Source organism: Herpailurus yagouaroundi, unplaced genomic scaffold (genome assembly GCF_014898765.1).
Source record: "Herpailurus yagouaroundi ecotype Mexico unplaced genomic scaffold, PumYag 189, whole genome shotgun sequence".
Lineage (NCBI taxonomy): Eukaryota > Metazoa > Chordata > Mammalia > Carnivora > Felidae > Herpailurus > Herpailurus yagouaroundi.
In genome coordinates this window covers 10748797-10760942 of record NW_024412420.1, presented here as the reverse complement: position 1 = coordinate 10760942, position 12146 = coordinate 10748797, and the positions used below count along the sequence as shown (strand labels likewise).

At 58.4% G+C, this 12146-nt stretch overlaps 1 protein-coding gene and 1 long non-coding RNA gene across 2 annotated transcripts in view; one reads left to right on the top strand and one right to left on the bottom strand.

Moving 5' to 3' along the window:
* LOC121044801 (uncharacterized) overlaps window positions 1-965 on the bottom strand; it is an 8577-nt gene extending 7612 nt beyond the window's left edge. The window contains exon 1 of the long non-coding RNA XR_005797487.1: window positions 855-965. This is a non-coding gene — a long non-coding RNA (uncharacterized LOC121044801). The remainder of the gene's footprint in view (window positions 1-854) is intronic.
* On the top strand, window positions 814-10453 carry SGCA (sarcoglycan alpha). Its single transcript, XM_040497205.1, has 10 exons — window positions 814-916; window positions 1761-1880; window positions 1978-2132; window positions 2297-2369; window positions 2714-2912; window positions 3181-3343; window positions 4230-4438; window positions 4606-4632; window positions 9803-9995; window positions 10267-10453. The coding sequence occupies exons 1-9, from the start codon at window positions 880-882 to the stop codon at window positions 9981-9983; spliced, it is 1164 nt and encodes a 387-aa protein (XP_040353139.1). The 5' UTR covers window positions 814-879; the 3' UTR covers window positions 9984-9995; window positions 10267-10453.
* The last annotated feature ends 1693 nt before the right edge of the window (window positions 10454-12146 follow it).

Below are 12146 nucleotides of genomic sequence, written 5' to 3'. Positions count from 1 at the left end.
ACCCGCCCCCCCCCCCGTCTCCAGCTGAGTGGTCAAGGGGAGGATGTGCGTCCAGGCCTGCAGGCCGCAGTCTGTCCTCCCAGACCTGGGGTACACGCTGGGAGTACTTGGGTCTGGGGACACGGGCTGGGTGAACAGGCACCCGGCTGTTCAGCGTACTCGTAAGGAGGCCGTCACCTAGTCCCCTACACCTGCCTGCGCCAGATCCAGGGATACAAAGATAATAAGACTCTGGTCCGCCCCGCGATGCTGTGCACAGGGGCCAAGGGGCCACCCAGCTCAGCCTAGCGGAAGGAGGGGGCAAAGGGAGACTTCAGGGAGGAGAGGAGGCCTGTGCCGAGTCCTTGCGAGGTGACGGGTGACGGAGTGTGCAGGCCGGAGGAGGGCAGGAAGGGAACTCTAAGCTTGTGCAAGGCACTTGGGAGGCTTAGGGGAGTGTGTCAGGGGTGGGGCGAGGCTGTGCAGAAGCCCTGGGGTAGCGTGTGTGTGTGGTCGGTAGTGGGGAGAGGAGGGGATTCTGGACAGGAGGGCCAGGTACAGGCAGGGTCTGAAAGCCATCGACAGCCGGACACTCAGGGCAAGGGGGAGCCCGTAGTGTTTTTAGGGGGGAATCAGGTTAGTGGCTTGGAAAACATTCTCTGACCACCTGGAGGGGATCGTTGGAGGGACCTTGTCATGTGAAGAGAGTGTCCACCCCAGGGTCAGTGCCTGCTCTGGGTGGGAATGGGGAGGGACCCGCCGGCAGAAGCTGGGGCCAGCTGCTCTGGGACACCTCCCCATTGTCCCTCCCTCTCTCCTCCCCTCCCTCCTCCCCTCCCTCTCTCCTCCCCACCGCTCCTGTCTCTGTCACTCACGGGGGCCGGGCAGGCTGGGGCAGCCATGGCAGCAGCAGTAATCTGGATTCTTCTCCTTGTGGGCAAGTTGGGGCCTTCTTCTGGGAGGAGGCCCAGGATGAAGGGACAGGATTTAGGGGTGGAGAGGCGAAAGTACAGAGGTCCCTCAGGGGAGGAGTCTGGGGGCAGGAGCCAGGAGGACTTTGGGGTGTTAATGCTGTGTCCGGTGGGAGGTCCAGGGAAATGGGGCTGGGAGCAGGGCTCCGGGAAGTGGGGGGCCCGGAGCTCTGAAGGGTGGGGCGCCCTAGGCCGAGGTGGGCCTGACGGCACAGGCCCGGAGCGTCATGGGCCCTTTAATGGGCTGGCTGGTCTGCCTTCTTTCTAGGCCCAGGCTAAATTTGGCCGTGAGGGTGTGGGGGCCCGCTGGGGCAAATACTCTCCCTGGGGCACAGGATCCTACTGGCTCAGCTTTTCCTGGCCTCTCCTGTGGGTCCCTCTCCCCGTGTATGCGGGGAAAGGGGAGAGGGTTCCAGAATGGCTACCCACCTCCTCCAAAATTTCCTTCCCTCTCCCCCTCCCCTCCAGCCTCCCAGACACCCAGCATTCTTAAGGGTTCTTTTCCAAGTGCCTTTAACACACATACACCACCCCCCCATCTCACACCCCTCTCAGGCCGACAGCAGTCCCCGCCCACTGTGACTCCTCCAAGGAAGCCTAAAATGAGTGGGGGAGGGGGCTCCCACGAACCCAAACCAACAAAGGTCTAGGACTTGTCACAGCCAGGCCCCACCCTGTCCTTTCCTGAGAGCCCCCCCGCCCCCCCCGCCCCCGCCACCACCACTTCTGTCTCTTAGGGGCACCAGGAGCTTATCCCCTGCCTGATACTAGGGCTGATGCGTGTGTTTGGGGGTTCTGGGGTCCCCACAGGTCTCTTGGCAGGGCTGGGGGACACCGAGGCCCAGCAGACCACCTTGCAGCCTCTTGTGGGCCGCGTCTTCGTGCACACCTTGGACCAGGAAACCTTCCCCAGTCTTTCTGAGCACGTTGGTGAGAGGGGCCCCAAGGGCGTTGGGCGGACGGCTGGGGACTGGCCAGGGGCTGGCGAAGGCTCCGGTCATTTCTCCAATCTCCTCCCTTTCACCAGATGTCCCACCCACCGTCCCTATCACCTACCACGCCCACCTCCAGGGACACCCAGACCTGCCTCGGTGGCTCCGTTACACCCAGCGCAGCCCCCACCACCCTGGCTTCCTCTACGGCACCCCCACCCCAGAAGATCGTGGGCGCCAGGTCATCGAGGTACCAGCAGGGACCCCAGTGGCTGGGTCCCATGTGGGCATTCGTTCATGTTCATTTACATAATTTAGATGCCTCTTAGGTGAGGGCGTCTCTGTCCTCTCCACATGTCTTGTCCCCTAACCCCGTCCCTCAGCCCTCTTCCCCATCCCCTCTCCCCCTGCCAGGTCATAGCGTACAATCGGGACAGCTTTGACACCACCTGGCAGAGGCTGGTGCTGTTGATTGGAGACCCAGAAGGTACCACCAGCCATACCCCTGCCCCACTCCCACCCACCAAGCCCGTCTTGGGGGATTTCCCTTGGAAGGAGGGAGGGGGGTGTGAAGGGGACACTTGGGCGTAGTGGGAGCCGGGCATCATGGGAGGGCTCTAGAGTTGTATAAACTGGCTGTTCTGCTGACAGTGCGTGGGGCCTTGGGCAAGTCGTTGAGGCCACAGGGAGGGCATTTGGGGCCTGTGATGCATGGGGATTTTAGGGAGGAAGGGAGGAGTCAGGGGGCATGGGGAGGGGCTTGAGTGTGGGTTGGGGGGGGAGGCTTGGGAAGGATCCATGCAGAACTGGGTGCCAACCTGGCATTTCCAGGCCCCCTGCTGCCTTACCAGGCTGAGTTCCTGGTTCGAAGCCACGATGTGGAGGAAGTGCTGCCCTCGACGCCCGCCAGTCGCTTCCTCACAGCCTTGGGAGGGCTCTGGGAGTCAGGGGAGCTCCAGATACTCAACGTTACCTCTGCCTTGGACCGTGGGGGTCGCGTCCCCCTTCCCATTGAAGGTCGCAAGGAAGGGTAAGCGTGCAATCCGGGAGGGCCACCTGGAGGAGGAGCCCAAACCTTAGTTACCCCAAACGGCGCACTCCCTGGTACCCTACGAGGACGTAAACGATCCAGCTACCCAAAGACATTCGTGGGAGTGTAAGGCCCCCTAGAAGGATGTGGAGCTATGTACTCTCACTCATAACCCAGGTCTCAAGGTGGCCCCGCAACCCCCAAACCTCCAGTGCCCAGTGTACATCCCCTCCCCAATTTGTTAACCGTGGCTTCTATCTGGGCCCAGGGTTTACATCAAGGTGGGCTCGGCCTCACCCTTCTCCACCTGCCTGAAGATGGTGGCATCTCCCGACAGCCATGCTCGTTGCGCCCAGGGCCAGCCTCCGCTTCTGTCCTGCTACGACACCTTGGCACCTCACTTTCGTGTGGACTGGTGCAATGTGTCCTTGGTGAGGAGGGGCCCTGGCTCTGGGGATGGGGATGGGGCATGCCCCCCATCACAGTCTCCCCCCTACCCTTCTTCCCCACCCCATCTTTCTGTTCCTGTTTCTTTCTCTGAGTAGACACTGCGCGCAACAGCAACCCCTCCCTGCCCCGTCCCCACACCCCGCCCCCTCCCCCCACCCCGCCGTGCTCGGATGCGCGCGTTCCGAAGTTCCACCTCGTCCCACGAGAGGGCGACAGAGTCCATAATCCAGGAAAGGCATCTCCCGGCTCCAGCAGTCTCCAATAGTTGCTCCCGTAGAGCAATTCCAGCACCCTTTCCCCACAAGGGTACTCTTTGGGACAGCTCTGTCTGCTTCCTTCCGAGGTGTCCAAATCTGCCTGGGATAGTTTCCAGATAGTTTCCACCTCCAAGTTATAAACCAAAGATGCTCGCTACTGCCCTTTGGGATATTGAACAGAATTATCTAGGGTTCCTAGAGACCCCGGCTCCCCGGGCTGGGAACCCCTGGAATACTCTGTCCCTGTGAATTGACCGACAGTGCGGCCAAAGACTGATAATCAACAACTCTGAGCACTTGCTGTGTGCTCCCCACCACCCCAGAGACAGGTACCACTATTAGCATTCTGACTTTGCAGGGGAAGAAACTGAGGCAGCTGGAGGTAAGTCATCCAGCATAGCATTTGTCTGAATCAGGATTCGAACCCAGGCGGGAGGACCCTAGAGGTGTGCTCTAACCACTGTATGGACCTGTCTCTCCTAGATTTTCTGTCTTGGTTCTTATTCCAGTGCTTGTCCTGCTAGGTCAAGGTGGGGGAGGCAGGCATGGGGGCACCCCTGCCCTGTCCCCGTGGGGTCTCTGTGTCTAGCCAACTGGGCTCTCTGAGCAGGTGGATAAGTCAGTGCCAGAGCCTGCAGATGACGTGCCCACCCCAGGCGATGGGATTCTGGAACGTGACCCGTTCTTCTGCCCACCCACTGAGGCCACGGCCCGAGACTTCCTCACTGATGCGCTGGTCACCCTCCTGGTGCCACTGTTGGTGGCTTTGCTACTCACCCTGCTGCTGGCCTACATCATGTGCTGCCGGCGGGAGGGACAGTGAGTGTGGGGGACAGAGGGCAGGGAGGGCACTGTGGCTGCCCAGGTATACAGACCTCTCAGGGAGCAGGGTCCTCATCCAGGAAAGGAGTGGGGACCTCTTGCCTGGCCTGGAACCAGGAGAGGCTTATGGGTAATAACTAATCCCTTCCCTTGCTTTCCCACAGGCTGAAGAGAGACCTGGCCACCTCTGAGTGAGTAGGGGAAAGCGGGGGGCTGGGTGGGAGCCCCCCTAGACTGTTGGGGTGGACCCTCTAACCTCCATGAGCAGCACAGACAAGCCAGATTGCCCTGGGATGATGGGGTCCGCTCCTGGCCTCTGAGCTCCAGTTCTGGGCTGACTGGTTGCTGGGCTTGACCTTCCCTGACCCAGCCTTCTCATTTCCTGGTCTCCACGGGAGACTTTAACCTGGGATGGGCAAGGGTGGGGAGCCAGCCAGGTCTGGGGGCTCGCTGCCACCCTGGGGGGGGGGTGAGAAGCAACCTAAGAGGCTGCACACACACACACACACACACACACACACACACACACACACAGACACTCTCACACCATGTATGGTTCCAGGCTGGGTTCTGTCACACAATTACCATGACGCTCTCTGGCCCTGGTTTCTCCACCTGCAACATCACTGATGTTGTCATTGAACTAGCTAATGTCTGTGGATGCTTTCAATTCCCCCAGCCCTTCCCAAATCCATCTCACCCTTATTTTGCCCAGGTGCCCGCTCCCCACGGCCTTACCCTCCTCTGTTCCCAGCCTTCTTCCCCTCCCACCCCCTTGAGCCCCAAAGATTCCAGGAGGCAGATGTGAAATAAGTTAGGCTCCTTTTATTTCCACTGCACTGAGCCTTTGGCGGGCCTGGCACCCCTGCCTGCTTGCCTGGCCTGCCTCGTTAATTGCGGCGGCATCTGGCCACCCTGCGAACCCCCTTGTTTAGTCGCTTGTGCCCCTTCTGGGAGCCTGCTTGCAACCTGCGCTGCCCAGGCCGGCGTTGCCCGGATCGGCGCTGCCCAGACCTGCGCTGCCCAGACCGGCGCTGCCCAGACTGGCGCCGGCTCTGGGACCTGCCCTTGACCTTGGAGGCATACTTGTTGCCAATGCGGAAGGAGCCCAGGGCCCCCTTGCCGGTCACCTGCTTGAGCATGCCTTTGTCCACCAGCCCCTTGACCGCTCGCTTGAAGCGCCAGGCGTTTTGGGTCATGTTGTAGCCTGCGGTGGCGATGGCCTTCTTCAGCGTGGTCAGCGGCACGTGTCTGTGCGCCCCCTTGTGGGCCACAGCCCCCAGGATCACCTTGGATATGCTGGGCTTCTGGCGGACTTTGGGGCTGGCTGGGCACTCAGTCTCACTCTCGCTAGGGGCTCCGGACGGGCTGGCCTGCCGGCCCGCACCCTGCAGAGCGTTCGAGGCCAAGGGTGGAGATGCGGGCGGCAGCGAAGTGTTTTTCTGCATCTCTCCCTGGGGCGGGTGAAGGGAACTAGGCGCAAGGACCTCCAGGGTGGTGGCCGGAAGTCTCCCCTCGGTCTCTCCTCGGTGGGTGAGGTGAGTCTCTGCTCCTGGTTCCCTCAGAGGCTTCCGCCCGCAGAGGGCTCCGGCCCAAGCCTTCCCCTGGGTGGCCAGAAGGAGGACCAAGGATGATCACCCACGGCTGGCCTCACAGACTTGTGCCTCAGGTGCAGGAGGCGGCAAGGTTATCTCTGTGGTGACCTCAGGGGGACATTGTGAGGTCACCAGAATCCTGTGAGGGTCACAATAGTCCCATCGTTCCCTCCTGGGAGGTGCAGACGGGAGCTGCCAGATAGTGTGGGCATCTGACAAGCCAGGTACCCCGGGAAGAAGGGCTGAGGTGTGGGGCCTCCCATCCGTATGCGTGTTTTTTTTTTTTTTTAATTTTTTTTTCAACGTTTTTTATTTATTTTTGGGACAGAGAGAGACAGAGCATGAATGGGGGAGGGTCAGAGAGAGAGGGAGACACAGAATCGGAAACAGGCTCCAGGCTCTGAGCCATCAGCCCAGAGCCTGATGCGGGGCTCGAACTCACAGACCGCGAGATGGTGACCTGGCTGAAGTCGGACGCTTAACCGACTGCGCCACCCAGGCGCCCCCCGCATGCGTGTTTTGAAACGAATGTGCCAGCTGATTTCAGGGTGTTCTGAGACCCTGGTTTCCAACCCACCATTTTGACCCCACCATCACACCCCATTGGGTTGAGGAATAGAAACACTTTTAGAATCAGAATTATACCAACATTTGTGAATTTTCTTTAAGTTTATTTATTTATTTTGAGAGGAGGCGAGGGGCAGAGAGAGAGGGAGAGAGAATCCCCAGCAGGCTCTGTGCTGTCAGCGCAGAGCCCTACGCGGGGTTCAAACTCACAAACCATGAGATCATGACCTGAGTTGAAATCGAGAGTCAGACGCTTAACCAGCTGAGCCACCCAGGTGCCCCATCAACAGTTGTGAATTTTTATGGGGAAAATATTTTCCAGAGTGAACAGAAATGTACTTCTTCAACTTACCTAGGTCGATTTGATTCCTTGGTCATCTTTGACCACAAAGCAATGGAAAGCCTCTGCTTTTTTTTTTTTTTTTCTTATTCTCATTTTTTTTTTAAATTTTTTTAACGTTTATTTATTTTTGAGACAGAGAGAGACAGAGCATGAACAGGGGAGGAGCAGAAAGAGAGGGAGACACAGAAAATCTGAAACAGGCTCCAGGCTCTGAGCTGTCAGCCCAGAGCCCGACGCGGGGCTCGAACTCACGGACCGTGAGATCATGACCTGAGTCGAAGTCGGACGCTTAACCGACCAAGCCACCCAGGCGCCCCTCTTATTCTCATTTTTATTTGATAGAATTTTTTCCCGGAGAGGTGGAGGATTTTCCATGTACGTTTTTCAAGGAAGATTTCATTCTTCCATTTTTTTGGCCGTGCCCAATTTGATCACTCACATCTTCTGCCATTGTGGAAATTCTCTTCTGACCAGATATTTCCACCAGTGGCCAGCTTTCCTGGGTCAGTGTTGTAGCTCCGAAGGTATCAGAAAATCTTCATCAAGTTTGAATCAATCCCCGGGTTTACCAGGTGCCGTATTAGCCCTTGCTGGTTTGGATCTTGCGTCGATTTATTTCCACAAATTCAATTCTTGTTTTTGCTTGTTCAATGTCTACCATTTTTGCAAAAGTTTTTTGAAACTACCTTTTTTCTTTTCTTTTTTTTTTTTTCAAACCGCAAATTGTGATTCTGCTGTCCGTATCAGATTTTGCTGGCCAGAAAGCCGTCCAGCCTGACCCTCTCGTGTGGTCTGTGTGCCAGAGACAGGGCTCGAGCGTTGTGTGTTGGTAGTGGGCCGTGTGTGTGTGTGTGTGTGTGTGTGTGTGTGTGCGTGTGTAGGAATGCCTGCCCCTTCGTTCGTCTGTCCAAGTGCTGATGTGGAAGGACTGTGGGAGAAGGCGGTGCGGGTCTGGCTTCTCCTCCTGCTCTGGAAAAACATCCCCCAGAACATTTTCCACCTGTGTGTGTTGCCAGAGTAATGAGACCCAGATGTGGGGCTGGGGGCAGGGAGGGGGCCCATTAACTCAGGCCCTTCTCCTACCCAGGGCATTACCTGCCCAGCTGCCTCCAGCCCTAAGCATCCACATGTTTCTTACTTCCTTTCTCCCTCAGCCTCCCCTTGCCTGGGAATGGAAAATTGTGTTTTGGACAACTCTGCTTGCCAAATTCCAGACTCAAGAGCTCATCTGGATCCTACCCTGGCCTTCTAGGGTGACCCCACCCCCTCCCGCCAACCAGACGGGACTTGGTCCTACTCCCCCACCCCCGAGGAGGAGTGTGGCCCGTTCGGCGTGAAGCTAGAGAGTCTGACCTGTCGTCTCATCCGTCAGGTTCTAGCCGGAGTCTAGCTGGAGTCTAGCTCAGTCCACTAACTGAGACTTGGACAGGGGTGGGGGTCACTGCCCCTTCCCCATTTGATCAGTAGCCCAGAGGCAAGTAGGGTAGCTTCCGCCCTGCCTAGGGCCCCAGGCCTTTATTGTTTGTGATGAAAGGTTCGTGCTGTCTCACCTGGCAACCAGTAGTCTGGGAAAATATCTCCAAGTTGGACTCACAAATGTGGGTGGGTTCGTGGAAAGGGGCTTGGAAACATCCCTTTACTGGAGGCTAAGCACAGCAGTGGGCCCGCTATAACAAAACAACATTGATAATTATGATAGCAACAGCAAGCTCCCTGTAATATTAGCTGCTGCTTGCCGTGATGCTGACCAGGCGAGATTTGTTTTCCCTGCATTAACTCATTTAATTTGCACAGCAACCGCATTACAGTCGGGGAAATCGTGGCACAGAGAAGTTAAGTGACTTGCATAAGGTCACACAGCCAGTAAGGAGTAGAACTCACATTCGAACCCAAAGCAAGTCTTCGTGCTAGGTTACATTGTGCGACCCTCCTTCTCAGAGTGAACTAAAGCTTGCCCCAGACAGCGGAAAGCAAGCTCATGAGACTTGTCAGATGAGAACGAGGCTGAGCCTTCTGGGAAGAAACTGAGTTCAGGAAGGACGCGGGGATTCCAGGCCCATTGAGCCCGGGGCTTGGTGCAGGCCTCAAGGAGCCTTGGTCTGAAATAAAGACAGAAAGAAGAGACTCAGTGTCCAGAGCTAGTTGGTGCTGGGGGCAGACTGGAGCAGGTTGAGAGGGGTCAAGGTACAAAGGCAAGGGAGGCTAGATGGGAGGAGCCAGAAGATGAGACTGTCAAGGCCAGGCAGGAGAGAGCATGAGCAAAAGTGGGAGGTGGGAAGAGAGAGGGGGTAGGTTTGCCAGACTAAGACAGGGATGAGGCGGGGAGGGCTGGACGGTCAGTGGTAGGAGAGAGTATTAGGGGAGGGAGCTGAGTGCTGGAAGGGTCCTACAGGGTCATCAGTACATAAAGCCCAGCAGACACCGGCCTCTGGAAATAATATATCCACCGTGGGTATCTCTTCATGTCTTAGCATCCCGGAAGCTCTTACCATGCTCCAGGCGCCTTTCTAAAAACACTTTTCTCCCCTAATTGCTGCTACAGCGCTAGAAGGTAGTCCTATTATTATCCCCATTTTACGGTTGGGGAAACTGAGGTGCAGAGCGGTTAAGCAACTTGCCAGGGACACAGAGCTTTGAATCCAGGCCGTCTGCAGCCACGGCTTCTGCTCCCATGACTGGCCACTGAGCTGTCACCGAAGACCTTCCAGTTTGTCCTCCCCTCACCTGTCGTGTGTGCGAGCTTCCCCCTACATACCAGGTGGGGGAGGTGGCAGGGGGGCTCGCAGCCAGCGGCCCGCTGCATCTCACCGGGGTTGACTCCCAGGGCTGATGACTCTGCCGGCTCTGTGCCCCCAGCATCCAGATGGTCCACCACTGCACGATCCGCGGGAACACGGAGGAACTACGACAGATGGCATCCAGCCGTGAGGTGCCCCGGCCGCTTTCCACACTGCCCATGTTCAACGTGCGCACGGGCGAGCGGCTGCCCCCCCGGGTGGACAGCGCCCAGGTGCCCCTCATCCTGGACCAGCACTGAGGGCACAGCCAGGTGGGTCCGGGTGGGCGGTGCCAGCCTCATTTTGGGGAACAAGGTGGCTTCTGTCTCAAGGCTGGGGCAGATGGTGGGGAGGGTGAGGTCCAGGGAAGGGGCACACAGACCTGCCCGCTCCTCTGAGGTACCGGTGGGGGTTGCTCGGCAGGGCCAGGGCTGTGCCCCACAGGGCCAAACACTCAGGGTCAGAGGTCTGGGGTGGCCAGGAGGGCAGGAGGACCAGGGCCTGGGCCTCATGGCCTCTCATCCCTTCCCTCTGCCGTTCCAGGTCCAGAGCCTCATTCTCCTTTCTCCCCCCATGCACAGAGCAGCCGACCCACAGCCACATCCTTCCTCCTGATTCCGGCTCCTGGCCTCATGGCCCCCAGGCTTGGAACAAGCAGAGAGATGGCAGTGGGGGAGGTGAGGGTGCCTGGGGTCAGGACCCCCAGAATAAATAGCTGCCGCTCTGCTCACCTATTGCCACCAGCACCTTCTTCTCAGCAGCCTCCCACCAGCACTCGCTGCCTCAGTTTCCCTTTCTGCCTCCTGGGAGCCCTCAGAGTCAGCCAGGGGCTGCCAGCCTGCCCTTTGGACTCTTGGCGTTTTGCTGTTTTCTCCCCTTCTCTGGAAGAAAGAGGGAGGGACCTGCTACCTGTGGCCCTGGTCTGAATCCTCACGTGAACCTGATAGTGATGCGTCATTATCCCCATTATATAGATGAGGAAAGTGAGGCCCAGGGAGAGTAAGCAACTTGCCCAAGGTCACAGAGCAAGCACGTGGCAGAGTTTGGATTAGAACCTGGCATGTCCATCTCTACCCTGCCTTCTGGAGGGCTGAAGGGTTCTGGAAGCAAGAGGCTCTTACCTGTCAAGATCCCCTAGGGGAAGAGCCCCTTTGTAACGCATGCTGCCAGGGAACCTAGTCTGTCTGTGGAGAGAAGGGGTTGAGCTACAGGACCCCGAATGCCCGGGCTCAATGACCCCCTTCCTAGTGGGCTTTTCCAGGGACCGAGGTCCAGAGGACACTGCACGACCTGGAACCCTTGAGCTGAGCGTCACCGGCTTGGCCCTGCAGAGCTCGGCTGGCTAGGAAGAGGCCCGAGCTGGTTTTTCCCAGGTAGCTACAACCTCGCCGGGCCACCGTGCCCCTGCCCACTGCAGGGGCCTACATCCAGGCCTACATCTTGAGCCTACATCCAGGCTCACATCTGACCACTCCCTTTCGAGGACGAGCCAGAGACTAGACCCGAGGGGGGACCCAGATAAAGGAGGGATGGCGGAGGGGCAAGGACTTGTGACCTAGGTCCCAGGCCCCTGGCTCCAGGTGGCATCTCCCAGAAAATCCAAACAAGGGCAAGACATCGGCCACGGTGGCCTCTAAATCCCACCAGGCCTGGGATCTACCCATTATCCTGGAGCTGACTCTTAATCATCCCTCTCGCTCCCTGAAGGGGGCTGCCATGGGGCGGTGGAGGCGGGGGCGCTGCACTTGGGGTTTTCCCTTCCCTGGAGGCAGGGGCCCGGGTTTGGGGGCCGATGGGGAGGGGCCCCAGTCTGATGGTGGTGCCTCCTGGGCCAAGGACCCCTGGGTTTGTGAATACTGTGTCCGGGTGTCCCGAAATGTACAGGCAAAGGGGTGGTGAGGGTGCCCTTGGACCCCCTGCCCTTTCTCTCATTCCCTGGAATCCCCACCTTCAAGCGTATCCTGTATCGGCTTCTCTCGGCCTCCACTCTGACCTTCCCGGTGCAGCAGCAGGATCTGGCTCCCGGGGTCCCTGCACAGCGCCCCCCCTGGCTCCCTGCCCCTCGAGCCCCTCGGCTCCAGCAGGAGCCGGGCCGTCCTTTCAGGAGAAAGATCAGATCGGGAATCTCGCCCCTGCTTTTGACTCTCCAACATCTTCCGGTCACACTGAGAGTGAGATCCACGCTCTTGACCAGCTGTGCTGGCCCTGCCCAGCCCTCTGACCTCATCCCTGCTCTTCCCACGCCCACCGCAGCCCTACTGCCTCATAACATGCTCCTGTTCAAGATCTTTGCTGGGAACTCCCAGTGCCCACCCCCCCCCCCACCCCGCCGTCCCCATCCACGGAACTGCGCTCTCACTGTGCTTGTTTTGGTCTTTGCCCAAATAGCAGCTCCTCAGAGAGCCCCCCTTCCTCAGAGAGCC

Coding starts and splice junctions, on each gene's coding strand:
- SGCA (XM_040497205.1), top strand. CDS start 880: ATGGCAGCAGCAGTAATCTGGATTCTTCTCCTTGTGG. Junction 917..1,760: donor CTGGATTCTTCTCCTTGTGG/GCAAGTTGGGGC, acceptor GGGTCCCCACAG/GTCTCTTGGCAGGGCTGGGG. Junction 2,370..2,713: donor GTTGATTGGAGACCCAGAAG/GTACCACCAGCC, acceptor TGGCATTTCCAG/GCCCCCTGCTGCCTTACCAG.